Here is a 25,396-nt window from a genome sequence, read left to right as displayed (position 1 = left end):
GCGGTGGGAGGGGGTGGACACGGACCCCCCCCCCCCCCCCGCCCTGGGGCCGTGTCCCTGAAGCCCCCCCCCCCTCAGCACAGGGTCACGCTGCGGCACGGAGGGAGCAGCTCCAGCTGAGTCACCCCGCCCCCCGAGCTTGGCCGGCAGCCTCCACGCTCCCCTGGGGTGCTCAGGGGCTGCTGCCCCTCCCCCCCCCCACACACACAAAGAACCCCTCCCACCCCCCCCCCATGCCCCCCCCTCGCTGGGGTCAGCACTCCTTTGGGCTCCGGCCATCCGTTGGCGTGACCCTTCCTCCTCCCTCCTCCTCCTCCCTCACTCCTCATCCTCCCTGCGGTTGGCCCCAGCCGGTTGCAGGGCGCAGTTGCTCAGGAGCACAGCTCCGACGTTTTGGGGGTCCCTCCCCATTCACCCCCCATTCACCCCCCAGATCCGCACCCCCTATTTTTGTACCCCCAGGTTTGCACCCCCCTGGCTTACACCCCCCCAGTTCCCCCCCCCCACCAGGTTGCACCCCCAGCTTTGCACCCCCCCCCCCCCGGGTTGCACCCCCAAGGTTCGCACCCTCCCCGCTTCACACCCCCTGGATTTGCACCCCCCCGATTTTACACCCCCCGATTTTCCCCCCCCACCTTTGCGCCCCCACGGTTCGCACCCCCCACTTCCCCCCCCACCTTTGCGCCCCCACGCTTCCCACCCCCCCACTTCCCACCCCCCACCTTCGCCCCCCCAATATTTGCACCCCCCAGATTTCCACCCCCCCCCAGTCCCGTTCCACACCCCCAAATTTCGGGACCCCCCCCCCCTCTCCACGGTACCTCCGTGCCGCGCCATGGTGCGCGCAGCGCTCACATTGCGCGCCCGGGGCCGGGGTTGCGCGCACCCGGCCGGGCTCGCACCCGCCCCGGGGGCCCAAAACGCCTCTGAACCGAGGGGGGGGGAAGGCGGAGAAGTCCCCCCCCCCCAAAAAAAATTACAATAAGCGCAGCACCGCCGCCTGCAGGGCTGGGGAGGGAAGGAGCCCAGGAGTAAAGCCAGGTCACCTTTAATCGGAAGCAACAACGCGCACCGGCACGGGGCGGGGGGGGGGGGGGGGGGGGGGCCGGAATTAAATCCCAGAAAGTGAGACTCGAGACCCCCCCCCCCCCCAAGACCCCCCCCCGGGGTGAAAATCCCGGATTTGTACTCCTGGGGGGGGGTTGTGCAGGGGAATGGTGAAAGGCAGCGCGGGGCCGGTGCGCAATTGGCGGGGTTTTGCCCCAAAATTTACATTCGGAGCGGCCCCAGCGGGGGGGGCAGCGGCTGGAAACGGGGGGGGGGGCAGCGTGTATGGGGGGGTGCGGGGGGGGGCTCTGCCCCCAAAATTTGTGCCCGAGGAAGGTGCTGGGGGGCGGGGGGGGGGCGCTGCACAGGGGGGCAGCACCCAGTGCCCTGCTGCGACCCCCCCCCCTAATTTCCCCCCCCCATTTTCTTATTTCACCCCCCCCTCCAAAAGGCCATCTGCACTCACACACACACACACCCCAAGCTCAGGAGCTGCCCCCCCCAGCCCTGCCGAGCCCCCCCCCCCCAATTTTCTAGCCCCATCTTTTTGCCCCCCCTCCCCAATTTTACCCCCATCCATGCCCCCCCCTCACCCCCCCAGCTGGGTGCCAGGCAGGTTTGGCAGTGTACGAGTGGTCGTGGTGCACGGGGGGGGGGACACCAGGGTGAGGGGGGGGGGTAAAATGAGCTGGGGGGGGTTAAATGAGCCTGGGGGGGGCATTAAAATGAGCTGGGGGGGGGCACACCCCCACCATGAGCCACATCCTGCAGGCGTTCCCCATCCCTGGGGGGGGCACGGGGGGGTGCTGAGCCCGGGGGGGGGGGGTGCTGAGCCCAGAGGGGGTGCCACCCCCATCAGCGTGCCTGGGGGGGGGCGAGATGGGGGCAAATTCCTCCCCCCCCCCCCCGCAGAACCGTGCCCCCAGCCCCATCAGCTCACTGCAAGTTGGGCACGGAGAGGGGGGTCCCGGAGAGGATGGGGGGGGGGGCACAAGGCTGAGCCCCCTGCAAAACGGTAGGGGCTGGGGGGGGGCTGTGAGGAGTGTGGGGGGGTGCTAAAAACCGGCTGGGGGGGGGTCGTGGCGCCGGGGGGGGGGTCAGAAGAGGAAGGCTTTCTTCTTCAGCTCGTTGCGCTTCCACAGGGCCAGCTTGCTGAACTCTCGGGGGGCATCTCGAAGACCCGCAGGAAATCCTCGGGGGAGAGGTGCCTCTGGGGGGGCGGGGGGGGGTCAGAATGTGTCAAGACCCCCCCCCCAAATATTTTCTGCCCCCCCCAGGCGCAACCCCTTACCTCCAGCCTGGTCCTGTCCACGCCGGGGGCAGCTTGACGCGGCCTCTGTTGGTCACCATCAGCATCTCGTAGGGGTAAATCTGGGATGGGGGGGGGGGGGGGAAAAAAAGCTGTGAGACCCCCCCCCCAACACACACAGAGCCTGGTGCCCCCCCCCGAAGCCCCCCCCCCCCCCCCCCAAAAGCCCCCTCACCTTTTGCTCCAGCATGCTGGGCAGGGAGTTGCCTCTGTCCATGCGCCCGCGCTGCCCGTTCTGCGGGGACGAAGGCGGCACCATCATCATCCTCACAACCCACCCCCCCCCCAAAAAAAAAAAAAAAATAGACACCAGCCGCCCCCCCACACCTTCATCCCACCCCCCCCAGCCCCTCCGAGGTGTCCCCATGTGTCCCCCCCCCCCTCCATACGTCACCCTCTGGGCGCTGGCAGCCGGCTGGGCGCTCACCTGCACGCCTGCAAAAGAGGGGAGGGGGCTCAGCACCCCCCTGGCTGTGTCCCCCCCCCCCCCAGGTGACAACGAATCCCACCACGGGTGACCCCCCCGGACCCGAGGATGTCCCCAGGGGTGTCCCCCTTGTCCCCAGGGGTGTCCCCAGGAGGGTCCTCCCCATGCCCAGGGGTGTCCCCCTGTCCCCAAAGATGTTCCCTGGTCCCCAGGAATGACCCCCCCTGTGCCTAGGGGTGTCCCCCCATCCCCAAAAATGCCCCCCCATGTCCCCAGGAGTGTCCCCCCATGTCCCCAGGGACATGCCACCATCCCCAGGATGTCCCCTTGTCCCCAGGAGTGTCACCCCATCCTCAGAAATGTCCCTCCCCATCCCCAGGGGTGTCCCCTTGTCCCCAGGAACGACCCCCCCCTGTCCCTAGGGGTGTCCCCCCCCTCCCAAAAATGTCCCCATATCCCAAGAACGTCCCCACATCCCCAGAGATGTCCCCCCTTCAACCCCAGGAATGTCCCCCCATCCCAAGGGATGTCCCCCCACCCCCAAAGCTGTCCCCAAGTCCCCAGAGGTGTCCCCCCCCGTGTCCCCAAATGCGTCCCCCCCCCATAACCACTCGGCTCTCACCCGGGCTCCCCTTCTCACTGCTCCCCGAGCTGAACTCCGCCGACTGCAGCTGGCAGGGGACAGGAGGGGACATCGGGGGACAGCGTCAGGGGGGTGCCACCACCCCCCAGGACCCCCCCACACCACGGGAGCCCCCCCCGGCCCCACTCACCCGGGTCAGGGTGCTGCGGCCGGAGGCGGGCAGCGAGGAGCTCTTGTAGCTGCCGGTGTGCAGCGCTGGGAGAGAGCGGGAGGTCAGGACTGGGAGTACTGGGAGTACTGGAGGGGACTGGGAGGGTACTGGGATGGTACTGGGGGGGGGGGACAGAGTTACTGGGGGCTGTCCTGCCCCACGTACACGTGTGGAAGGGCGTCCGGTCCGGCAGCGAGCGGGTTTTCCTGCGGATGGGCAGCGATTTCTCCATCTCCTCCTTCAGGATCAGCTTCCCCAGGTTGGAGGTGACCTGGTGGGGGGGGGACAAGGGACACGCGGGGGGGGGGGGGGGGTCAAGGCTGGCACCTCCCCAGCCGCCCCCCCGGACCCCCTCCCCGGTTCCCTTCCCATCACCTTGCTCAGCTCCTGCCGCTGGAGCTCCCGCAGGCTCTTCATCTCCTCTGTCAGATCCTCCTCCTCCTCCTCCCCTCTCTTGGAGGCCATCCTCCTCCTCCACTCCGTCTCTGGGGGAAAAAAGGAGGATTTTAGTCCAGCCCCAACCCCGACATCCCCAAAGGGGGGGGTCTCTTGTGGATTTTTTTTGGGGGGGGGGGAAAAAACCACCCCAGCACCTACCCACGACGGCCAGGGACGGGGGGCACGGCCAGTAGTCGGTCTCGATTTTGGCAGGCTGGTTGGGGTCGGGGGGCTGCGCGGCGGGGAATTTGGACGACTCGATGATCAGATCCTCGATCAGGTGCTTCCCGTGGTGGGGGCCGCTGTGGGGCTCTGGGGGGGGGCACACGGGGTTGGGGTGGTGGGGGGGAAATAATTAAAGGGGGGGGGTCCCCGGTGCCGCGTGCCGTGCGCCGCGCTCACCTTTCTGCCGGTAGATCGGGGGCTTCTTGTAGATGTTGAGCTCCGTGGTGTCGGTCTCTGTATGGGGAAGGGCAGGGTTAGCCCCCCCCAAAAAGGTCCTCGCCCACCCCCGTTTGCCCAGTTCCCCCAGTTTGGGGGGGGGCAATGGGAATTGGGGGGGTTTTGGGTGCGTACCGGGGCGGTGGAAGTGCTGGACGCTGCTGCGGGGCGTGCTGGCGGCCGGCCGAGGGGGGGGCTGCGAGGTGCCACCGGGGGTCCGGCTCTCCAACCACTCCCGGATGACCTGGGGGGGGTCATGAAGGGGTGGGGGGGGCGAAATTTGGGGGTGGTCTCGGTGCTCGGCGTCACCCCCCCGTGCGCAAATCCCCCCCCGGTGCACTCACCTCGGGGGACGGCGGAGGAGAGATGGATTTGGGAGACAGCGAGCGCTGCGTGGGGGGGGGGACAAAAAAGAGGGGGGGTTAATCCCACAGCCAGGGACTCCCCAAATTCCTGGGGGGGGGGATTTTGGCCCCCCTCACCTCCCGGCTGCGGGGCAGCTCCACGTGCTCCATGAGGGAGTAGGTGAAGTGGGGCTCGTAGATCATCAGGTCGGGGCGCTCGATGTCCAGGATGGCCTTGTCCTTGGGGATGGCGGCCAGGTCCTTGTAGCCCAGCACCTCGTTGTCCATTTTGGCCTGGAAAAAAAGAGGTGAAAAACAGCGATTTTGGGTGCGGGAGGAGAATCTGGGGTGTGTTTTCCCAGCAGTTTTTGGGGAACGAGCTCTTACCACGATGCTGGAGGGCGAGCCCGGGACGCTGGAGCCGCGCGAGGAGCAGACGCTCCCAGGGGAGGTCAGCGGTTGCTGGAAGGAAAGGATGGGGAATTTGGGATGATTTGGGATTATTTAGGATGATTTAGGATTATTTGGGATTGGGATTACAGATTTAGGACGATAGATTTCGGATCTGGGGTTTGGGATGGTAGATTCGGGAGCTGGGATTTTGGCAACCCCAAATTTTGGGCATGGGGGAGGGCTCCGGGCTGGAGCAGGGCCATGGCACGAGGGCGCGGGGGCACCCCAAAAAAAAAAAAGGGGGGGGGGAGATGCCCCAGAAGGATGGGGGATTCCTGGGTGGGCCCTGGGGGGGGTCTCCTCGCCCCCAATTTTTAGGTTTAGGGTTTGGGGACGCTTGGGAGGGGACGGGGACACGTTGCCACTAGATGGTGCTGCCAGGCCGGGAGGAGGAGGAGGAGGAGGAGGAAGGCAGGGGAGGAAGGCAGCCCCAGGGGGGTCCCCAAATTCCGGCACCCCCCCCCAAAACCCCCTGCCCCCTCCCCCCTTTTACCTTCTGCAGTCTTTCCATTCAGCTGTGCACCGGAGGGGCCGGGTCAGTCACAGGGTCCTGTGATGGGGGGGGGATAAAGAGCAGAGATTTTGGGGACCCCCCCCAAAAGGTGGGCACGCAGCACCCCGGGGCGAGGTGCCACCCACCCTGGGGGGGGGGACACAAAAAATTCCGGGTCTTTTTGGGGTTAAGGGGGGGGGGGGATTGGGGCCCCCCACTCACCTCTGTGGCTCCGCATCCCTCTGGGTGCCGACGCCGGGCTGGGGGCTCGGGGGCTGCCTCTGTAATAGGGGGGGGGGTGAGGGGGACAGGGTTGGGGGCTCCCCAATTTTGGGATCGATCCCTGGCGCTGGGGGCTCGCCGAGAAACCCACGGGCACCTTCCCCAGCCCCTAAACCAGGGGCAGCGCCCACCCTGAGGGACCCCAAAGGGACCCCAAAAGGACCCCAAGGAACCCCAAAGGGACCCCAAGGGACCCAAATGGGACCCCAAAAGGACCCAAAGGGGTTTATAGGGTGGCAGTGCCGTGCCTCGTACCCGCTGTGGCCCCCGCCCCGTGGCCGGGTGGCTGCTGACGAGGGCTGAAAGCCGAGGGCACGAGGGTGCCGAGGGCTTTTGTCCCCCAGAAGGCTCCAGCAGCAGCGGGACGCGCGCTGCGCCCAGCCCCTGCCCTCAACCCCCCCCCCCGGCTGGAAAAGCCCCGAAAAGGTTTTTTTTAAAAAAAAAAAAAACAAAGCCCCCCGGACAAAGGAGAAAATTCCCAATTTTTTTGCCTCCCAACTTTCAGGGCGGGGAGCACCTGGAAAATAAAAATAAAGCAAACCTCGTGCCGGCGCAAAGCCCCAAACCTCCCCAAAACCTCCCCAAAACCTCCCCAAAACCCCCCTCGGGGCATGGGGCTGGGGGGTGCCAACCACCCCCAGCCCCCCCCCGGGACCTCAGCCCCAGTAAAAATGGGGAAGGGGGGAATGTGACATCCCCTAGCTCCTTGGGGGGGGGGTGAGATGCCATAAAGGGGTTCGGAGCCTCCCCAAAAACCCCTTTTGGAGGTGACCCCATAAAAACCAGCCCCTATTTTGGCACCGGGGGGGGGTCAAATCTGCTCACCCCCCAGCCCAGCAGCTCGGGGGCACCCCGGGGGCTGGGGGCCCGGTGTTGTTGGCACCCCCGGAGCGTGGCCGGGCACGGCACAAGGCGGCTTTGTGCTGGCCCCCCCCGCGCCCCCCCATGAGCTCACACTTTCCATCCTCCGAGCCAGGGAGGGCTCGTTCCTCCAGCAATGCCCCCCCCCTCCCTGCAATTTGGGGACCCCACGGGTGCCGTGGCGAGAGGAGGGGACACGCGTGGGACCCCCCCAGGAGCTGCTGGTGGTGGTGGTGTGGGGGGGGGGTCCGGGGGGGGGCGAGCAGATGGATGAGCTGGCAAATAGGCAGAGGAAGGGTGGGTGCGGGGTGGCTGCGGATGCTGGGGAGGAAAAAGGAAAACAAACCCGAGCGAGGGGCTGGGGGGGGGGGGGAAACATTGCAGCCCCCCCCCAGGTTGGGTTAAGGGATGTGGGGGGGGGCAGCTTATCTGCTGCGGGCAGGGTGGGGGCCACCGCCCCATGGCACCCTCGCGGCTCCCCGAGATAAGGGCGGCTCGGGGACGGTGCCGCCGGGGGATTTTGGTGGCCAAGAGCCAGGAATAGGGTGGGGGGGTGAGGGGGGGGACACACGCGCCGAGCCCCCCCCCGTAGATACCTGGGGGGGGGGAATGGGGAGAGGGAGAGCGAGAGATGGATGGACAGACGGATGGATGGATGGATGGGGTGTGGGAGACCCCCCCCAAAGCGTCACCAAGCCCAGGGGCTGCGGGGGGGGGGCATGGAGAGGTCGGTTCCCCCCCCCCGGACCCCCCCCACCCCACCCCGAGGAAATCCGGATTTGACTTTTCACAGCCGCCAAAGCCATCAGCGCGCGGGGCCGGGCGAAAGGCCAGGCTGCACGGCCCCCCCCCCCCCCCAAAAAAAACACCTAACCAAGGGTGGGGGGGAGCAGTGAGGACCCCCCAGCCTTCCTCCCCTCACCATCCTCCTCCTCCTCTCCTCGCTGCCTTCCCCTCCCCATAGCAGCGTGCGCGGGCCCCCTGCCCTATCCATGCGCGGAGAGGGAGGGGGGGGACACCCGGGGGGGGTCACAAGTTCCCCGAACAGCCGGTTCCTGGGAACGGCTCCGGCGTTTCCCAGCCTCCTCCTCCTCCTCCTCTTCCTCCTCTTCCTCCCCTGCTCGCAAACACCCGGCTGGTGGCGAGGCCCCGAGCGCCCTCCCCGAAACTCGATCGGGGCCCGGGGCGCACGGGGCGCGCGGTGTCCGGTTCCTGCGCCCTGCTTCTCGCCCTTTCTGTCCCCCCCCCCGGGGGCATCACCCACAAGGGGGGGGCTGTTTCTGGGCAGCCCCTTTGCCCTGCACCCAGCACTCGAGGTTTTGCCATCCCCGGTGTGGCTGCGCCCCCCCGTGCCTCAGTTTCCCTGGGGGGCTTGTGTCCCCCCCCCGCCACCCACCCCATTTAGGGGACACCAGGGATGTCGCCACCTCCTCCCAGCGCACCATTTCTCCCCGATCTGGGCCAAAACCTCACCTACCCACCCCAAAATCCCAACCAAACCGCCGGTTTTTAATCCAGGATGCGCGGCACCTGCGCAAAAGTCCCCAAAACCCTTGTTTTTTTTTTGGGGTCCGATGCCCCCCCACAGGAATCCGATGGCCACACCGCAGCCCGCTGTGGCTCACGTGGCACGTAATCTGGGATTAGGATGGGATTAGCCTGCTCATCCCGCACGCGGAGGGGCCGCCGGGGACCCAGCGGGGTCCTGGAGATGCCCACGGCCCCCCAAGTGAACCCCAAAATCCCCCAGCCCCCTGGGACACCCTGCAGGGGGTGTCCTGGGGACCCCGGTGCCACCACAGCGTGGCACCTGCCCAAAATGTGGCCGGGGGCTCTCCGGGGCCGAGGTGGCAGCTGGTGGCCCTGGTTTTACCGGGCTTAGCCCTGCCTGACCACCGACCCCGCACGCCCACGGCCCCATAGCGGGGTTGGGGCGCCCCAAACAGGAGCCACCGCGGGACCAGGGGGGTGCCAAAATCTCAGGGCGTGCCCCAAAACCACAGCGAGACCCCCAGAGCATCGACCCCATCACACCCAGCACCCCTGGGAGCGGGGGATGAGTGGTGTCCCCCCCCCCCCCAAAAAAAAAAACCTACAGGGCTGAGACCCCCCCAAAACTCACTCCACAGGTGGGGCCGGGAGCGCCCAGGCTCCTCCTCCCTCGGGGGACGCGGTGCCACTGCTGCTGTCCCCAGGGAGGGACTGGGATGTCCCCTGTCCCCAAAACCCCTGCTATGGGGGTGTTTCGGGGAGGGGGGGCATGGGATAAATCAGGTGCACCCTGGGGAGAGCCGCCCCCCCCGGGGAGGGGTATTCCCCCCGCGTCCCCACGTCACCGCCCTCCTGTCCCCAAGAGCCCCCCGGCAAAGGCAGCTCTGCCCCAAACGGGCATGGGGACACAGAACAGGGCTGCAGCCCCCCAGGAGAAAAGGGGGGATGAAATTTTGGGCTGCCCCCACCCTTTAGGACCCCCCCCTCAGCGTTGGGGAGGGCGAGTGGAGAGCAGCAACGGGGAACCCACGGGCGGTGGCCACCGACCCTGCGCAACGCAGCCCCCCCGGAGAGGGTCCCGACCCCAATCTCCCCCTTCCCTTCGTCCCCACAGCCGGGGGGGGCACTCACCTAGGGCTGGGGCCACCTCATGCTTCCCTCCAGGGGGGTGGGGACCCCCCGGCCTCCTCCTCCTCCTCCTCTCGCCGAGGCCGAAGCACGGCGCTGGGGCTCGCATCCGAGCGCCCGCCGCTATCGGGCAGCGCAGGCGGTGGCCGAGCAGCCCCCGGGGCGCTGATAAGGGGGAGCTCAGCACCCGGGGTGGGTGCGTGGGTGGGTTAAAGGAGGTTGGGGGGGGTGGGTGCAAGGGGGGGGCACCCGATGCCGCTCCCCACCTCTGCTGCTGGCTCAGTCCCTTTCGGAACAAGAGGAGAATTAGCCGGCATCATGACGAAGCACTATTGGCGCTCGCTCGCGCGCCCAACGCTTCCCCGGCACAAAGAGGGAGGAAAGCGCAGAGGGACCCGGCCTGCGCGGCCCCGTTCGCCAGCAGGAGCAAGCTGGGGGGGTCCTGGAACCCCCCCGGTGCAAAGCAGCACCCCCAGCTAAAAGGTTTTGCCCCCCCCGATCCCAATGCTGAGCACCCCGCGGTGCAGTGGGTGGCGCGGCACAATCGCATCCACCGATCCTGCCCCAAAGCTGGGGGGGGTCCGAGGGTGGCACCCCTGGTAATTGGAGGAGAACCTCTTGGAAACACAGCTCCGGGGCTGAGGGTGCTCAGCAGAGCCCTGGGAGGTGCTGAGCACCTGCCAAAAAAAAATAAAAATAAAATAAAACCTTGATCTCTGAGGGGAGCAGCTCTGCCCCTGCGCCGGCACTGGGCTCCCCTCCGCACCCCAATTCCCAGGGGGGCACCATCCAGCCCCCAGCCCTGGCGCTGAGCAGTGGGGCTGGCCCAGCACCGCAGGGTGTGCCGGGGCAGGGCGGGGGGGGAGGCTGCGGCCTCCTCCTGTCCTCCAGCAGGGAAATTTTGGGGTGGTGGGGAGGGAGAACCCAACCCTGGGGGGGGCGCAGAACCCGTGCCGGCGGTGCCGCGGTGCAGGAAGCCGGCAGCTATTCCCGGCTGTGTGTGGGAGAGCTGCCTGGAGACGGGGCCTCCGCTGCTGGGTCCTCTCCCCCCAGGCACGCACGGAGCTGGTTGCTGCCTCAGTTTCCCTCCTGGCTCCCCAAAAAACACCTGGATGTGCTCACGGGGGGGGCTGGATGCGCACACCGGGGGGATGCGCACACCAGGGGGCTGCGCACAGAGGGGTGGGGGCACGCACGCACCCTTGGGTGCCAAGGCCGGCGTAATTCGGAGGCCAAATCCCCCCGGTCCCAGCTGCAGGATGCCGACCTGCCCCATCCTGGGGGTCCCCCTGGGGCCGTGCCCGTCGCTGGCCGAGGCTGCAGCCGCCCCCCCCCCGGCGCTAACCCCAGTTTCTCAAGCATGAAGCCAGCGCAGCGGCTGCTCGCCGCCTGCCTCCGGCACCCAGGGCACCCGATCCGGCTGCGGCTCCCGCAGCAGCACGCCCAGCACCCAAGGGTGCCAGGGAGGGGGGGGGGCTGGAAATACCCCCCTTTCCTGCCCCCCCAAGCACCGCGCACCAAACGAGAACCACGCGCGGCCACGCTCCGGAGAGCCCCCACGGGGTCACCGCGCCGTGTCCTTCACCGCCAGCTCTGCGGGGGGGCTGGGATGGGTTTAAAGGGGGGGTTATAGGGTGGGCAAGAGGAGAGCAGGGCCCTACCTTCAAGGGAGCCCCCGGCCCGCCGCAGGCAGGTTCGCCCGTCCGCCGGGAGCCATGCCTGCGCCGAGCATCCCCTCCCTGCGCCACGGCGCGTTGCTACAGCGACCGCCTCCCTCCGCAGCCCCAGCGATGGAGGAGGATGTGCAGGAGCCGCCTTCGCCTCACGGGAGCCGGGTTGGCCAAGGGGATGCTCCCCTCCGTGCCCCTTCCATGGGGTGGCCACGCCGTGACCCCAAAGCCAAGCCGTGCCCCAAGGGGTTGGGGTTGGAGAGGGGCACCCCCGGGTGCTGGGCGCAGCGGGGTGGGGATGGGGTGACAGCAGGGGTGTCAGGGGGGGGGGCAAAATTCCCCCATCACCCCCTAAATGAGCCCAGGGGATGGCAAAGTTTTGGGGAAGGCAGGGGGTTGGCGAGACATCCTCCAGTGCACTTTCTCCACCTCCGCCCCCCCGCCCCGGGTCTCACCTCAAAAAACAAGAAAGAAAACCCAGTGTGGGTTTTTTTTCTTCTTCTTCCCCGGCCATAATTAAAAAAGGACTCACCCTTCCGAGCCCTTTCTATCCCGGGAGGTCGAGAAGAAAGAGAGGGGAGGAAGGGGAAAAAAAAAACCCTGAAAGAAAGGAGAGGAAGGGCTTCGGGAAGGAGAGGAGAAGGGGAGAAAAAGGGACGGGGAAAATTAAAAGCGGAGATTACACAAAGGGAACTCCTCTACCTTTGAAGCTTGGGCTAAATTGGGGAGGGGGCGGCGGGGGCAGGGAGGGTACAGACAGCTCGGCCCCTTTCTCAAAGCCTTCTCCTTTCAAGAAGGTCTCGAATTCCTGCGGAAACAAGGAGCTGGGGCTGGGGGGGGCGAAGGAAACGAGGAGGGGAAGAAAAAAATTAAACCGGCCGCTGGCTAATTCCTACCCAACACAACCTGGGCAGGCAGCGCCGGGCGCATTGTTCGGCCCTAATTGCTGGTGTTGCATTTCTCTCCTGCTTTTAAAGCTCCATTGAACTCAAAACTGTTATAATTTTCTCCCCGTGCCCCCCCTCCATGCGCCCGCATTACGCTCGCGGGGCTTTGTAGGGGTTGGGATGGGGGGGGAGATGTGGTTAAGGGGTGGTTTAAGGGATTACATCCTCCCCACTGGCTGCCAGGGCATTGTGAGAGGGAAAAGTAATTATGGGGAGGGGGCACGGCACGGGCTGGGGGCTGCAGGGGGGTCAGACAGCCCCAAAATTGGGCTCTGTGATGCTGCTCCGTGGGGAATTTGGGCACGGGGATGTGCCAGGTGCCACCGCGGTGCTGTGGGGACACGCGGGATGTCCCCAAGCATCAGGGCACAGGGTTTGGGGCACGGGGAGCTGGGTGCCCCCATGCCAAGGGGCGCAAAGCCCCTGCTTGTGCTGGGGCCAGGCTGGAAATAAAAAAAAAAAAAAACTCACCGAGGCCGGGTCCGTCTAGACGCTGCTTTTATTTGCCTCGGGGGCTTCCTCCTTTACACACACATGAACTCCAAATTCTAAAGGTTTAGGCCTAAAACCGACTCAAAGGAAACAGCAGAGCTCGTAAAAACACGACTGATAATAAAAAATTAAATCTAAAAAGGTTTTCGCTGCCTGCGTCCACAGGCACCCCCCGGTGCCACCGCGGTGGCCAGGAGAGGGGCACGGGGACCCCCCCTGCAATAAATAACCCCGAGACCTCGTGGCCACGGGGTACAAGTGCTGGCCACCAGGTCTGGGTGCCCGGCACCCCTCCAAGAGCTTTTGGGGACGGGCTGGCACGCTGCGGGACCCCCGGTCACCACGGTCACCTCGCAGGGTGACAGCCCCTGGGCTGGGGGTGGCCTCGGCACCCCCCTGGCAGCAGGAGGGGGTCGCAGATGGGGCCGGGGGCTTGGTGGCATGGGGAGAAGTCTCTAAAAAAAATAAAAATGAAGGGGGGGGCACCCCAGCCAGAGAGGGTGATGGGAAGAGGCACGGGGTGGTGAATTTGGGGTGTGGCAGGGGTGCCTGTGGGTGCGCTGGCCCCGAGTATAAAAATAGAGCATCTTTACGCCAAAAATAGAGAGAAGTGGGGAGAAAACAGTGCTTGGGGGGCACGAGGAGAAGGAGAAAAAAGTCCACGAGGAGGAAGAGGAGGAGGAGGAAGGCGGCCGGGGCGCTACGTGGGGGTGCGCCGGGTGCGGCGCGTGGGCGAGGAGGAGCCCACGAACTCGAACTGCTTCTGGCGCTCGGCGTTGGGGAAAGGCGGCTGCCCCCGGTACAGGCGCTTGATGAAATGGGCTTCCCGCTGATTTTGGCGGCTGCGGGATGCTCGGCGGGGCCGGCCCTTGCGGGTGAAGGCCATGTACCAGCCCTCGTAGCGGGCGTTGCGGAAAGCCGTGTAATTATTCTCCAGCACGATCTCGGTGAAGACGCAGTCTTTGCTCTTGCCGTTGGGCTGCTCGTGGGGAAAAAAATTAAAAAATAAAAAATAAAAAGGGGCTGTGAGCTCTGGGGATGGAGGGGAGAGGGGATGAGGCTGCCACCTCCCCGCCCGGACTCACTTTCCCCACCAGCTTGCCCCGTTTGCTCATGCAGATGTAGCGCTCGCTCTCGGCTCCCTTGATGCGCACGCGGCTGCCGAAGGTGTCCGTCTCCACCATCAGCTTGGCTGCGGGGAGAAAAGCACCAGGAGGTGTCCCACCAGGGCTGCGAACCACCTCCACCCCAAAAATCCCCATCCCCGTGCCCAAGGGGACACCAAAAACCTTTTCTCCCCGTCCCCGTTTCGCTCCCCCTGTCCCTCAATCCCTCGCCACCCCTCGTGCCCGAGCCCCCCCAGCACGGGGCGCACCACGGGCTGCTCCCCGAGCCATGATGCTAAAAAAAAGGGTTTTTGTTAAAAGCCAGCAGAGGCAAACCGGGCGTTTGATGAAAGCCCCGTGGAGAGCAGCGGCCCCTTTCCAGCCCCCCCCCATTTCATTGTCGGGGATTATTCAATGGGGTTTTCCAGGGCCAGACCGAGCCCGGTGCCGGCGGGTTAATTATCCTCATCCTCGTTGTCTCACCCCAAAGTGGCTGCGAGGGCTGGGAGCCGACACCAAACCCCCACAACCCCAACAGGTCCCGAGTGTAACCAGGCAGGGAGAATTTAGGGAAAGCCCTGGGGAGGTGGGCAGGGGACCTGGCGGGGCTGCGACGGGGCTGGGGACCCCCATAAAACACCCAGGGGATGGTGCTGGAGATGGAGGGGCTCTGCCCACTGCCCTCCACCCCATCAATATTTTTAGGTGCTGGATCCATTTATTTGCCACGAGATGCTATAAACCTGATATTTAGGGTTTTTGCTGCACGATATTGGCCAGAAACATGTGGATTTGGAAGTTTTGAGGTCAGAACCAGCCGATTTGGAGTTGCGCTCCCGTAGGCGCTCATTTTTGGGGTTATAAAACCAGCACCCAGCTGCAGCACCCACCTCCCTGACATCCTACAAGCGCTTCTGTCCCCGGACACGCACCCACCTTACCCCATATCCCCCCGGGGGGCTGGCAGGGGGGCTCCTTACCGAATTTATTGCCGTCCTCGGCGGTGGCGGTGATGCGCTCGCCGGTGACCTGCACGTGCTTGCCGCTGGTCCGGCTGTAGAGCTGGTACTCCCTGACCTGCCGCCGGCTCAGCTGGTCGCTCACGGCCCCCTGGTCCCTCACGTACTGGTTAAAATTAGGAGACGGGTGATTCTCCCCCTTTTTTTTTTTTTTTTACAAAAGGGAAAAATAAAATCAATTCGTTTCGGACAGCCCACGGCAAGGGGATGGAGAAGAGGGGGGACCCGGTGGGGAGCGCTGCCGGCACGGGGTGAGCTCTCTGTGCCCTGTTTGGGGGTCCTGCGGGCAGCTCCAGCTTGGATGGGGCTTTTTTGGGGTGCTGAGACCCTCGAAAAGGTGTTTCAGGAGCAGGGAGACTCCTGGCACCCGCACAAGGAGGACGCGGGGAGGATGCTCTCCATGGTGCGCAGCCTGCGTCAGGGATGGGACCAAACTCCTGGCTGTGCCCTGACCCTACAGGCACCCACTGACCTCCCCGCCCCATAGAGCACCCCCTGCACCCCAAATGGTGCTGAGGATGGGTTTGGATGCAGGGACAGCGCTCAGCCCCCAGAGCAAAGCGCCCCAGGACCGTCCACGCATCCCAGAAGCTGGGGGCTGAGCTGTTCCCACAGTGCCAGGGGATAAAACGCAGCGTGGACCCCAACGGGATCACGGTTTGTGCCTATGGGGTGGCATAACCCCCCCAAATAAAGGGTTATTGGATGTAAATGGGGTACAGCCACACGATTTGGGGTGCTGCCCGCTCTGTGAGCGCACCCAGGACCCACCTCCGCACCCCACACTCAGTGGGACCGTGGGGGCTCTGCTGACCCCCCCAAAACCAGGCAGGACCCCAGCTCCCCACCACCTTTGTGGGCACCTCGGGGGCTCATTTCCCACCGGGATCCACTTTAAAAACACTTTGGGGGGTGGCCGGGGAAGGGTGGTGGTGAGCTTGGGGGGGGGGGGGGGGGGCTCTCCATCAAAGGCGCTTCCCTTCCCTTCCCCTCTCATTTTCAAAGAAATAAAAGCAGTTACCTTGGGGAAAAAAATGAAAAGGAAGGAAAAAGTAAAAAGGAAGGAAAAAAAGGTCCCGAGCACGTATTTAAGGCTGCTGGGGGGTGGTTTTGTTGGGCTGGGGGGGGCAGAGGGTGCTGATATGGAACAGTGCGTTTTAATAGCCGCGGCCCTTCAGAAGCGCACAAAAAGGGATGGGGCAGCCAGGGAGGGGGAAAGGGGGAGAAGGGAGGGGGTCACCGAGCCTTGAACCCCCCCCCCCAGCACCCCGTTAACCCCCTCAGATGGCATCGAGGGCAGAATCCGGCCTGGGGGGCAAGAAATGCACCCCCTGAACAGGGGGGGGCTCCCCAATGGCATCGCCTTGGGGACGTGGGGAAGGCGCCGGGCACCCATGGGTGACCCCAACCCCGTGGGCACCCTCCAGCATCGCTGCCCTGGCCTCTACCACCCACCCGTGAGGAAAATCCCCCAAAATAAGCAAAATTAATTAACAGCCAAATTAATTAACAGCATCCCAAGAGGGACCCAGGGGCGAGCCGTGCTGCGATGGGGTTTTTTGGGGAGAAGCTGCTCGGAGACCTACCTGGGTCTGACAGGAGAACATCAGGAGCTGGAAGCATCTGCGGTGGGGAGAGAGAGAAAAAAAAAGGGGGGAGAGGAGCAGGGGGGGGGGGCGCTTGGGGTTTTTGGAGGCGAAATTTGGAAATTTTTGCCTGGAGAAACCAACCCCGAGGCACCCGGAGCGCGCCGCTTACATGGAGAGGTTGTGCAGGCGGAGGGGCTGCATGGTGCTGGCTGAAACCCCCCAAGTTTTAGGGCATGAAACAGGGGCAGGGAGCTGAGCTGCCACCCTCAAATGTCACCACGACCCCGCCGGGGGGGTGCCCGTGGCCCCCTCCTCCTCCTCGCTCGGGTGCCCCCCCCCGAGACCCTGCCCAAGCGCAGGGAGCGGGGTTGGGGGCATGGGGCTCAGCTCCTCGCCTCGTCCCACCCCATCAGCTTCCCATTTGGGGGGCAGCCCCCTGCCTCGCTGGCATCTGCTGGGGGGGGCTTTGGGGGGGCTGATAATGGGGGAAAAGGGCTGGGCTCCCCCTTTTTCCCCCCCCCCACCCCAAAGCCCCAAAAAGCAGGGCGGCACCCGGAGCCCTGCGCCCCCCGCGCGGCCCCTGCTCCCCTCTCCTGGTGGCTTTTAAAGGTGGGGGGGGGCTGTGGAGAGGGGCTGAGCCTCCCCTGGGGGTCGGGGGGGGGCTAAGAGGGAAGGAGGATGGGGGCTGGGGGGGGGGCGAGAGGAGGAGGAGGAAGAGGAGGAGGAGAAGGGGGAGGCTGAGTGGGGCTCGGGGTATCCAAGCCCCATGGGGAAGGGGAGGAGATGGAGAGGGGGGGGGGGCTGGGGGGTGATTTGGGGGCATTAAATAGGGTCTGGGGGTGGGAAGAGCCCCCCCCCAGCTCAGCCAGGCCTGGGGGGGGGGACAGGGGAAGGGGGGAGGGGGGGGGGGATGCGCTCACCTTTAGGATGCTTTTTGGCACCCTGCTTCCCAAAAGGTGCCCCCTTGGCGAAAAAAATCACCGCGAGGGGTTTTTAACCGGCTGCTTCCACACCGGGGGGGGCCTTCCGAGACCCCCCCCCCCCCCCCAAATCTCACCCTATGGAAGGGATGGATGAGATTTACCCCCCCCTAAATATCTGTGGGGTCGGGTATCGGCTCCCCCCCAGGGGGCAGGGGATGCGCCCCCCCCCCCCCTCTCCACGCTCCATTTGCTGTGCCGAGGGGGTGCCAAGTGCCAATAAACACCCCCTGGGGGGGGGTCCCCGGGGGGGGGGCTGCACACCAAAAGGGGGGGGGTCCTGTAGGAACTGCTCCCCCCCCCCTCCTGCCTCAGTTTCCCCAAAGAGCCCTGGGGGGGGGGGGGAAAAGAGATGGAGAGGGGGAGACCCCCGCAGCCCCCAGCCGCAGAGGGGTTTTGGGGGGGGGGGGCTCAATTAGTGCTAATGACCCTAATTAACCCCCCCCCCCCCCGGTGTTTTCTCACCTCCCAGGCCAGGTCAATGGGTTCCAATCCCCCCCCCGCTGCTCAATAATCCCCCATTGTCCCCATTCACCCGGTGCTTGGTGCCCCCCCCACACCCCAAATGGGACCCCCAGGTTGTGGGGAGGGACCCTGCAGCCCTATTGGGGTATGGGGGGGGGGACACAACCCCACAGCCCCCCCCCCAACCCCAGCACGGAGAGCCAGGGGTGCAAAACCACATCCTTTATTTTTTTTGGGGGGGGGGGCACCAAAATCAAAAGGTTTCCAGCCTCTCCTGTGCCAAAACCTGCAAAAAAAAAAAGGGGAAAAAAACCTTAAAAATGGGCACCCCCCCTCTGGGGACCACCTGAGCCCCCCCAGATGGGACTGGGGGGGGCGCACAGGGGTCCCCAACCCCCCCCCCCCCCCCCCTTACCTGGGGGTCACTTCTTCGCCGCTGCCTCTTGCCCCGGCCGCCTCCTCGCCCCTATAGGGGATGGGAAGGGGCTGAGTAGGGGTGGGAAGCCCCCAACCCCCCCTTTTTGGGGTTTTTCAGCCCCCCCCCAGGGTTAGCCACCCCCTTACCTTGCTGGGAAGGGGCTCCTGGGGGGCGGCGCTGTTCCTGCTCGGGGGAAATGAGGGGGGGGCTGAGGTTAGGGGGCTGTGACCCCCCCCCCAAGCCCCCCACCCTATTTCCCCCCCCCACCCCATACTCACTGCTCGTCCTCCTTCTCCAGCCTCCTCTTCTGGGGAGAAAAAGGGAAATTTGGACAACGGGGCCTGGGGGGGGCTCACAGACCCCAAAACTCCCCCCCCTTCCAAGAAAAAAGGGGATAAATTGTGCAATTTTAGGGTCACAGCCCCCCCCCCCACCCCAATTTTTTGGGGACCCCCCTACCTTGGCGGCGTTGCCCCTTTTGGCACCTTGGGGCTTGGGGGGCTCCTCCTCTTCATCACCTTCATCCTCCTCCTCCTCCTCCTCTTCCTCCCAGGACAGGTCGGGCATCACTGGGGGAGAGCCGGGGGGGTGCTGGGGGGGGGCAGCAGCACCCATGGGTGGGGTTTTTTTTTTTTGGGGTGGGGGGCACTTACGGGAGATGTGCTGCCCGCTGATGTAGACGGGGCCGGACCCTGTGCGCAGGCGGAAGGTGACGGGGGGGGTCAGCTCCACGCCCCCCAGGGTGGCCTGAAAAAGAGCAGGGTGGCAAAAAAATCCCAAAAAACACCACCCCAAACTTTATAGGGTGGTGGGGGGGGGGTTTAGGGGGCAGCCCCCCCCCCACCCTTGGGTGCTCACCATGGGCAGCACCGAGGGCTTGAGGGTGGCGATGGGCACGGGGGGGTCCTCGGGGAGGGGGGGCACGATCTCCACCACGTGGAACTCGTCGCGAGCCTTCTCCCCCAGGCAGACCTGTGGGGTCACAAGGAGCCCCCCCCGGAGCATCCCCCAAAAAATCAAAAAACCCCAAATCTGGTTGTGGGGGGGGGATTTAAAAGGGGAGGGGGGCACCTACTGTGCGCAGGGCCAGCTGCTGCTCGCAGTGCCACTCCTGGGGGGCCTGGAAGGTGTAGGACGGCCGCTGGCTGCTCAGCTCGCACCCTATAAATAATGGGGGGGGGTCAGTGGGGTGGGGAGGGGGCTCGGCCCCATTTGGGGGTGTTATGGGGCAGGGGGGGGGCTCACCCCAGATGAGGGCCATGGGCTTCTCGGACTTGCTGTCGGTGCTGCCTGTCGTGGACATCGCGCCCTGGGGGCGCACGCGGAGATGGTTTTTTTGGGGGGGGTCCCGCTTGGAAAAATATCCCACAGTCCCCCCCAAAAAAAATTATAGGAACCCCCCCCCCAAAATTATAGAAACCCCTTTAGGGCCCCCCCCAAGCAGAGGAAGCCTCACCCAGTGCCGCACCCCAAGTGCTCAGCAGGTTCCCAAATCACCCCCAGGACCCCCCCGCTCCGCACTTATAGGGCCGGGGGGGGCTGCGGCCCTATAAGCCCCCAATCCCACCCCCCCAGTGGGGGCAGTGCCCACCCAGGGTCATTAGTGCCTGCAGCTGTGCTGTGGCTAACGAGGGGGGGCTCATTAGGACTGTGGCTAACGAGGGGGGGGGGCCCAACCCCACTGGCATCATCCTGGGGGGGGCGTCCCCAATTTGGGGGACCCCAGTGACACCGGGTGGTCCCCCCCCCGGTGATGTTGGCCTCGTACCTGGGTGGCCCCGGGGGCTCTGGGGGATGGGGATGGGGTCACGGCCCCCCCCCCCAGTGCTGGGAGTCACCTCTGTGCGCCCCAAGTCACCCCAGACCCCATCTGTCCCCAAAACCCATCCCCTGTCCCCATCCCTTGTCCCCAAACCCCATTTTCTGTCCCTATATTCTATCCCTTGTCCCCAAACCCTGTCCCATGTCCCATCCCCTGTCCCTAGACCCCATCCCTTGTCCCCATGTCCCGTTCCCTGTCCCCATCCCTTGTCCCCATATTCCCCATATCCCATCCCGTTCCCAAACCCTGTCCCCATGTCCCATTCCCTGTCCCCAAACCCCATTCCCTGTCCCTATATCCTATCCCCTGTCCCCATCCCTTGTTCCTTGTCCCCAAACCCCATTCCCTGTCCCTGTCCCTGTCCCCAAAACCCATCCCTTGTCCCCTGTCCCTATGTCCCATATCCTGTCCCTGTCCCCATCCCCTGTCCCCATCCCTTGTCCCCACATCCCATCCCCTGTCCCCATGTCCCATATCCTGTCCCCAAACCCTGTCCCCAAACCCTGTCCCCATGTCCCATCCCCTGTCCCTATACTCCATTCCCTGTCCCCTGTCCCCATATCCCCTGTCCCCATCCCTTGTCCCCAAACCCCATTCCCTGTCCTCATGTCCCATATCCTGTCCCTGTCCCCAAACCCCATTTTCTGTCCCCCAACCCCATCCCCTGTCCCCATATCCCACCCCTTGTCCCCAAACCCCATTTTCTGTCCCCAAACCCCAACCCTTGTCCCCTGTCCCCAGCCCCCGTCCCCTGTCCCCATGTCCCATATCCTGTCCCTGTCCCCACCCCTTGTCCCCAAACCCCATTTTCTGACCCCAAACCCCATTCCCTGTCCCCATATCCCACCCCCTGTCCCCAAACCCCATCCCTTGTCCCCCCCCCGTCCCCGTCCCCGTTCCCCCGCCCCGGACGCGGCCCTTTTGGGGGGGGGGCGGGGCCGCGGCCCCGTTTCCGCCGTGGCCGCGCGATGGCGGCGGCGCTGGTGGGGGCCTGGGGGGGGGGTCCGGGGGGGTCCTGGGGGGGGGTCCGGCCTTGGGGGGGGTCCGGCCCCGGTGTGGGGGGGGCTCTGAGGCCGCTTTTTGCCCCCACAGGGCCCCGGGGAGGCCGCGGCGGCCGCTCACGCCCTGACCCTGCCGGCGGAGGCTTACGGCAATGATGTGAGGGGGGGGCACGGGGGGGGGGCACCGGGAATTTTGGGGGGGTTTGGGACATGGGGGGGGACCCAGGGGGGAGAGGGTGTCAGGGGGATTTTTATTTTTTTTTGGGGGGTGGGTGAGGGGGGTATTTGGGGTGGGGGGGGCGATGGGGTGGGGGGGTACTGGGGGGGGTACTGGGGGGGTAATGGGGGTATTGGGGTGGGGGGGTATTGGGGTGGGGGTGGGCTGGGGGGGGTGTAATGGGGGGGTTAGTAGGGAGAGAGGGGGTGTTGGGGGGGTCTTGGTACCGGGGGGGGTCTGGAGGTGGGGTGGGGGGGTTGGTATGGGGGTGTGGGGGGGGGGAATGGGGGGGTCTGGGTATTGAGGGGGGGGTCTGGGTATTTTGGAGGGGGTGTTGATATTGTGGGGGGGGGTCTTGGTAGCAGGAAGGGGCATAACTTGGTGCTTTGGGGGGGGTCTTGGTACTAAGGGGGGGGGTATTGGTGTTGTGGGGGGGGTCTTGGGACTCAGGAGGGGGTCCTGGTGCCGGGGGGGGGTCCCCGAAGACCCCTGACACCCCCTCTGCCCGCAGCCCAACGTGGAGCTGATGTGGGCCATGCGGGCCTACCAGCACGCCGAGGTCTACTTCAACGTAAGTTGGGGAGGGGGCTTTTTGGGGACCCCCCCCTGCAATAAAACCCCCCAAAACCAGCTCTACGAGGGGTGTTTTGGGGAGGGGGGCACGGCCCTGAACCCCCCCCGTCACCCCACAGCTCATCTCCTCGGTGGACCCCAAATTCCTGAAGCTGACCAAGGCGGACGAGCAGATCTACGGCGACTTCAGGAAAACCTTCGGGGACCTCAAAATCGACGTCCTTGACCCCGAGGAGCTCAAATCGGAGCCGGCCAAGGAGGTGGGCACTGGGGGGGGTGGAAGGGTTGGAATTATGGAGCTGGGGTCCTGGCACCCCCCCAAATTTCCCCAAAAATCCCATCCCCAGAAGTGGCGCCCCTTCTGCCTGCGCTTCGAGGGGGTGGTGGAGGACTTCAACTACGGCACCTTGCTGCGCCTGGACTGCAGCAAGGGCTACACGGAGGAGAACACGATATTTGGTGAGTCCCAAAACCTCCTTATCCCCTTGTTTTTAACCCCAAAATCCCCCCGGACTCCGTGCCGTGCCCTGCGGGGTGGTAACGGGGTCGGGAGAGGCGAGGCTGCGCCCCCCAGGCCTGCTCCGAGCCCCCCAGATCTGCTCTGAGCCCTTTTTTTTTTTTTTCTCTTTTCCCAGCCACCAGAATCCAGTTTTTTGCCATCGAAATAGCTCGGAACCGAGAGGGCTGCAACAACGCCGTCTACAACAGCGCCAAGGAGCCAGCGAGGGCGTGAGGACGAATTCGGCTCCGCTTCGTGCCCCGTGGGGTCAGCCCGGGGGGATCCTGCCCCCTTTTTTTTCCCCCCATGGGACAGGGGCAGGAGGAGGCAGGACAGCGCAGGGCATCCCGTCCCTCCTGCTGCAGTGCCTCGGAGCTCAGCCTCTGCTTGCAATAAATAAAATGTTTTATTTAGCTGTAAATAAAATGTTTTCAAAGCCCTCTCCTCGTGCTGCGGGTGTTGGATGCGTCCGACCTGGTGATGGTGGCAGGAGGTCTAAGACCTAAAGGTTTAGGGGTTGTTGCTGAACACGCTTTGGTTTCACTGCCGTGGTGGCAGCAGGCTCCAGCATTGCTGCTGGAGGTTTAGGGTTTGGGTGTGAGCTACCAACTTGACTCTAAGGGGCTTTGTGACCCTATAAATGCCCATGAAACCACGATAAACGCCATCAAACCGCAATAAATACCCATGAAACCCCGATAAACGCCCATGAAACCCCAATAAATACCATCAAACCCTGATAAATGCTCATCAAACCCCAATAAAGTCCCACCAAACCCCGATAAATGCCACGAAACCCCAATAAATGCTCATCAAACCCCAAGAAATGCCCTCAAAACCCCAAGAAATGCCCACTAAACTCCAATAAATACCATCAATTCCCGATAAATGCCCACCAAACCCTGATAAATGCCATCAAACCCTGATAAACCCCTATCAAACCCCAATAAAGTCCCACCAAACCCCAATAAATGCTCATGAATAACCCATTAAATACCCATGAAACCCCAATAAATTCCATCAAACCCTGAGAAATGCTCATGAAACCCCAATAAATACCCATGAAACCCCAATAAACGCCCTCAAAATCCCAAGAAATGCCCACTAAACCCCGATAAACGCCCATGAAACCCCAATAAACGCCCATGAAACCCCGATAAATGCCCATGAAACCCTGATAAATGCCCACCAAACCCCAATAAATGCCCACCAAACCCCAATAAATCACGGGGCCCCTCTCCCAAGCAGAGGCCAGCCCAGCTCAGTAGAAACCATTGAAGTTTATTTGCAGTCACAATGCTTACACTGTATGCAGCAAACACCCTTACAAGTCAACCAGCAATCTGCTCACGCGAAAAAAAGGACCCAACACACAATCGCCAGAGGAAAGAACAAAAAAAAAAAAATTAAAAATAAAAATAAAGGGGGCTCGGGGGGAGGGGGGGGAGGAATTAAGAGTTAGGTGGTGTCTGGGGAGAGAAACTGAAACCCTAAGGACTGAGCGTCTGTGGGTAGAGCTGAGCAAGAGAATGCACACGACTAGCAGCAACAATAGTGGAAAAAAGTACAAGGCAAACAGGTTCCCTCCCCCATCAGCTTTCCTCTGTCAGTAAATTTTAATACCCAAAAACATTTATCAGGGTGACTTAGAAAAACAAAAAAAAAAAAAATGGAATCATTTGAAAGGGGAGGGAAATCGGGAGGTGGGTTTTTGGGGGGGTGTTAAATACTTCATGCTAGGCAAACCTTGTTATTAAGAACCCCGGGCAGCAGCCCCCGTGCCCCGGCTGAGAACCCACGCTGGGGGCACGAAGCTCGCCCTCGGCCCCTCAATTCCTCCTGTGCCTCCTGCTTGAGTGAAATGGGGGAAAAATAAAAGGAATGGGGTCCGGGGAGCGCGTGGTGCCAGCCCCGGGGCTCGCCCGGAGGGGAGGCGAGGGCCCGGGAGGCAGCGGGGTGAGGAGGGGACACGGGGGGCACTGCTACACCGGGGGGGGGGACGGGAGAGACACCCACGAGCAAGCACGAATGGAGAAGATCACGCGGCATGGCTTCGAGTTCCTAATAACAAGGGCAAGACGGTAACAGGAAGTCGTGATTTCGAGGGGCTGAATAAGAAAAAATATACATTTGGAATTTTACAATGCCTTTTTTTTTTTGTTGTCTTTTTTTTGTTGGTTTTTCTTTTGTGTTTTTTTTTTTTTCAATTTTTTTTTCTTTTTTTTTTCTTTTTTTTGCTTCTCTCTACGCTTGTCACTAAATATATCTCTGCACTTTCACACACCCACCCCTCGCCCAGTAAAGCTTCAGGCCTGCAGGACACGCTTTCCTCACTCGCATACACAACCCTCACGCCAGCACCGGTGCACCAGGACTCTGTAAAAATTTCAATCACACTTTTTTTTTTTTTGTTTTTTTTACTCCTTTTTTTTTTTTTTCCGTTTTTTTGTTTTGTTTTTTTTTTTTTTAAACTGAGTCAATATAAACCTTGTTCAAAATGTTATGAAAAAATGTACATGTTTATACAAGGCAGGCTGCAGCAGAGCGCTGGCGTTCCACGCAGACGTTCGGGTAGGGAGACGCTGGATTCTTGCACCTGGCTTTTTGCCCTTCCACCCCCTCCCACGGAAACAGAAGCACCCTGCCCCGGTGAGCTCAACCACCCCTCCTGTTCCCTCCTCCCTCGGGACGTGGAGTACGGCCAAAGCGAGCGCCGCAGTCCAGCCCTGGGGAAGAGCAGGGATTCGAAACGCCCTCCTTTTCTTTCCATCGGAAACGGGAACCCCTCTGGGCCAGGCCAAAGAGATGCTGCTCTGTACAGGTGGAGCTGGGAGCCGTCAGCTCATCATGTCGTTGCTGTTGACTCCGTAGGTGGAATTCTTCATGGAGTCGTTCACCTCTCGCCGGAACGCCGACAGGTTTTGGGTAAACCTGAGGGAGAGGCAGCAGGGCAGCGCGTTAGAGCACGAGGGTGCCTGCTCCTCAGGGGGTTTTTGCTCCCCAGGAGGCTGCCACGAGGTGGGCTGGACACCCCCAGCTGCGTTTTCTGTGTTAAACTACAGCACAGCCCCGCGGGTTTGGTGTGCACTG

The 25,396-nt window shown here is 63.5% G+C and overlaps 5 protein-coding genes across 12 annotated transcripts in view; 1 reads left to right on the top strand and 4 right to left on the bottom strand.

The window, feature by feature from the left end:
- Positions 1–2,006: 2,006 nt before the first annotated feature.
- On the bottom strand, positions 2,007–10,219 carry DMTN (dematin actin binding protein). The gene is given in 18 exon segments (XM_068662339.1): positions 2,007–2,212; positions 2,215–2,257; positions 2,339–2,361; positions 2,364–2,418; positions 2,532–2,791; positions 3,406–3,454; positions 3,557–3,621; positions 3,743–3,848; positions 3,953–4,062; positions 4,175–4,327; positions 4,418–4,474; positions 4,592–4,700; positions 4,801–4,845; positions 4,939–5,094; positions 5,188–5,262; positions 5,747–5,803; positions 5,969–6,027; positions 9,512–10,219. Coding segments are annotated over 16 exon segments (1,392 nt in total). The 5' UTR covers positions 5,765–5,803; positions 5,969–6,027; positions 9,512–10,219; the 3' UTR covers positions 2,007–2,144.
- Positions 10,220–11,703: 1,484 nt separating this feature from the next.
- FGF17 (fibroblast growth factor 17) lies at positions 11,704–15,089 on the bottom strand. 2 transcript variants are annotated; one of them, XM_068662341.1, is made up of 3 exons: positions 14,704–15,089; positions 13,703–13,809; positions 11,704–13,596 (listed from the first exon to the last, which is right to left on the bottom strand). In XM_068662341.1, the coding sequence occupies exons 2-3, from the start codon at positions 13,799–13,801 to the stop codon at positions 13,318–13,320; spliced, it is 378 nt and encodes a 125-aa protein (XP_068518442.1). In that variant the 5' UTR covers positions 13,802–13,809; positions 14,704–15,089; the 3' UTR covers positions 11,704–13,317. The 2 variants fall into 2 exon arrangements, with proteins under 2 accessions (XP_068518442.1, XP_068518441.1); XM_068662340.1 differs by lacking the exon at positions 14,704–15,089 and having other exon boundaries at positions 13,703–14,082.
- Positions 15,090–17,998: 2,909 nt separating this feature from the next.
- On the bottom strand, positions 17,999–20,174 carry NPM2 (nucleophosmin/nucleoplasmin 2). Of its 6 annotated transcripts, none has more exons than XM_068662439.1 (10): positions 19,963–20,174; positions 19,440–19,503; positions 19,270–19,355; positions 19,053–19,166; positions 18,848–18,941; positions 18,654–18,763; positions 18,473–18,498; positions 18,341–18,380; positions 18,192–18,242; positions 17,999–18,062 (listed from the first exon to the last, which is right to left on the bottom strand). In XM_068662439.1, exons 2-10 carry the CDS (start codon positions 19,495–19,497, stop codon positions 18,030–18,032), a joined length of 612 nt encoding a protein of 203 aa, XP_068518540.1. In that variant the 5' UTR covers positions 19,498–19,503; positions 19,963–20,174; the 3' UTR covers positions 17,999–18,029. The 6 variants fall into 6 exon arrangements, with proteins under 6 accessions (XP_068518540.1, XP_068518541.1, XP_068518538.1 ...); XM_068662440.1 differs by having other exon boundaries at positions 18,341–18,377; positions 19,963–20,173; XM_068662437.1 differs by having other exon boundaries at positions 18,473–18,501; positions 19,963–20,172.
- Positions 20,175–20,905: 731 nt separating this feature from the next.
- Positions 20,906–22,746, top strand: PBDC1 (polysaccharide biosynthesis domain containing 1). Its single transcript, XM_068662035.1, has 6 exons — positions 20,906–20,999; positions 21,109–21,174; positions 21,746–21,805; positions 21,927–22,067; positions 22,155–22,266; positions 22,443–22,746. The coding sequence occupies exons 1-6, from the start codon at positions 20,985–20,987 to the stop codon at positions 22,538–22,540; spliced, it is 492 nt and encodes a 163-aa protein (XP_068518136.1). The 5' UTR covers positions 20,906–20,984; the 3' UTR covers positions 22,541–22,746.
- An 821-nt stretch (positions 22,747–23,567) lies between these two features.
- The window catches only part of XPO7 (exportin 7), a 42,377-nt gene continuing 40,548 nt past the window's right edge, over positions 23,568–25,396 (bottom strand). For both annotated transcript variants that reach the window (XM_068662031.1, XM_068662032.1), the window contains exon 28: positions 23,568–25,237. In XM_068662031.1, coding sequence (XP_068518132.1) covers positions 25,144–25,237 — 94 coding nt within the window. In that variant the 3' untranslated portion in view covers positions 23,568–25,143. The remainder of the gene's footprint in view (positions 25,238–25,396) is intronic.

This window comes from Anas acuta, chromosome 27 (genome assembly GCF_963932015.1).
Source record: "Anas acuta chromosome 27, bAnaAcu1.1, whole genome shotgun sequence".
Classification (NCBI taxonomy): domain Eukaryota; kingdom Metazoa; phylum Chordata; class Aves; order Anseriformes; family Anatidae; genus Anas; species Anas acuta.
This window is presented reverse-complemented; position numbering and strand designations above follow the sequence as displayed.

Excerpts from the sequence above, each read along its gene's own strand:
- PBDC1 (XM_068662035.1), top strand. Across the intron at positions 21,175-21,745 it reads CGGAGGCTTACGGCAATGAT|CCCAACGTGGAGCTGATGTG; the intron begins GTGAGGGGGGGG and ends CTCTGCCCGCAG. Across the intron at positions 22,068-22,154 it reads AATCGGAGCCGGCCAAGGAG|AAGTGGCGCCCCTTCTGCCT; the intron begins GTGGGCACTGGG and ends TCCCATCCCCAG.
- FGF17 (XM_068662340.1), bottom strand. The coding sequence starts at position 13,879 with ATGGGGATTTTTGGGGTGGAGGTGGTTCGCAGCCCTGGTGGGACACCT. Across the intron at positions 13,597-13,702 it reads GGGGCAAGCTGGTGGGGAAA|CCCAACGGCAAGAGCAAAGA; the intron begins GTGAGTCCGGGC and ends CCCCACGAGCAG.
- NPM2 (XM_068662437.1), bottom strand. The coding sequence starts at position 19,497 with ATGTCCACGACAGGCAGCACCGACAGCAAGTCCGAGAAGCCCATGGCC. Across the intron at positions 18,942-19,052 it reads AGCCCTCGGTGCTGCCCATG|GCCACCCTGGGGGGCGTGGA; the intron begins GTGAGCACCCAA and ends GCTCTTTTTCAG. Across the intron at positions 18,764-18,847 it reads CAGCGGGCAGCACATCTCCC|TGATGCCCGACCTGTCCTGG; the intron begins GTAAGTGCCCCC and ends GCTCTCCCCCAG.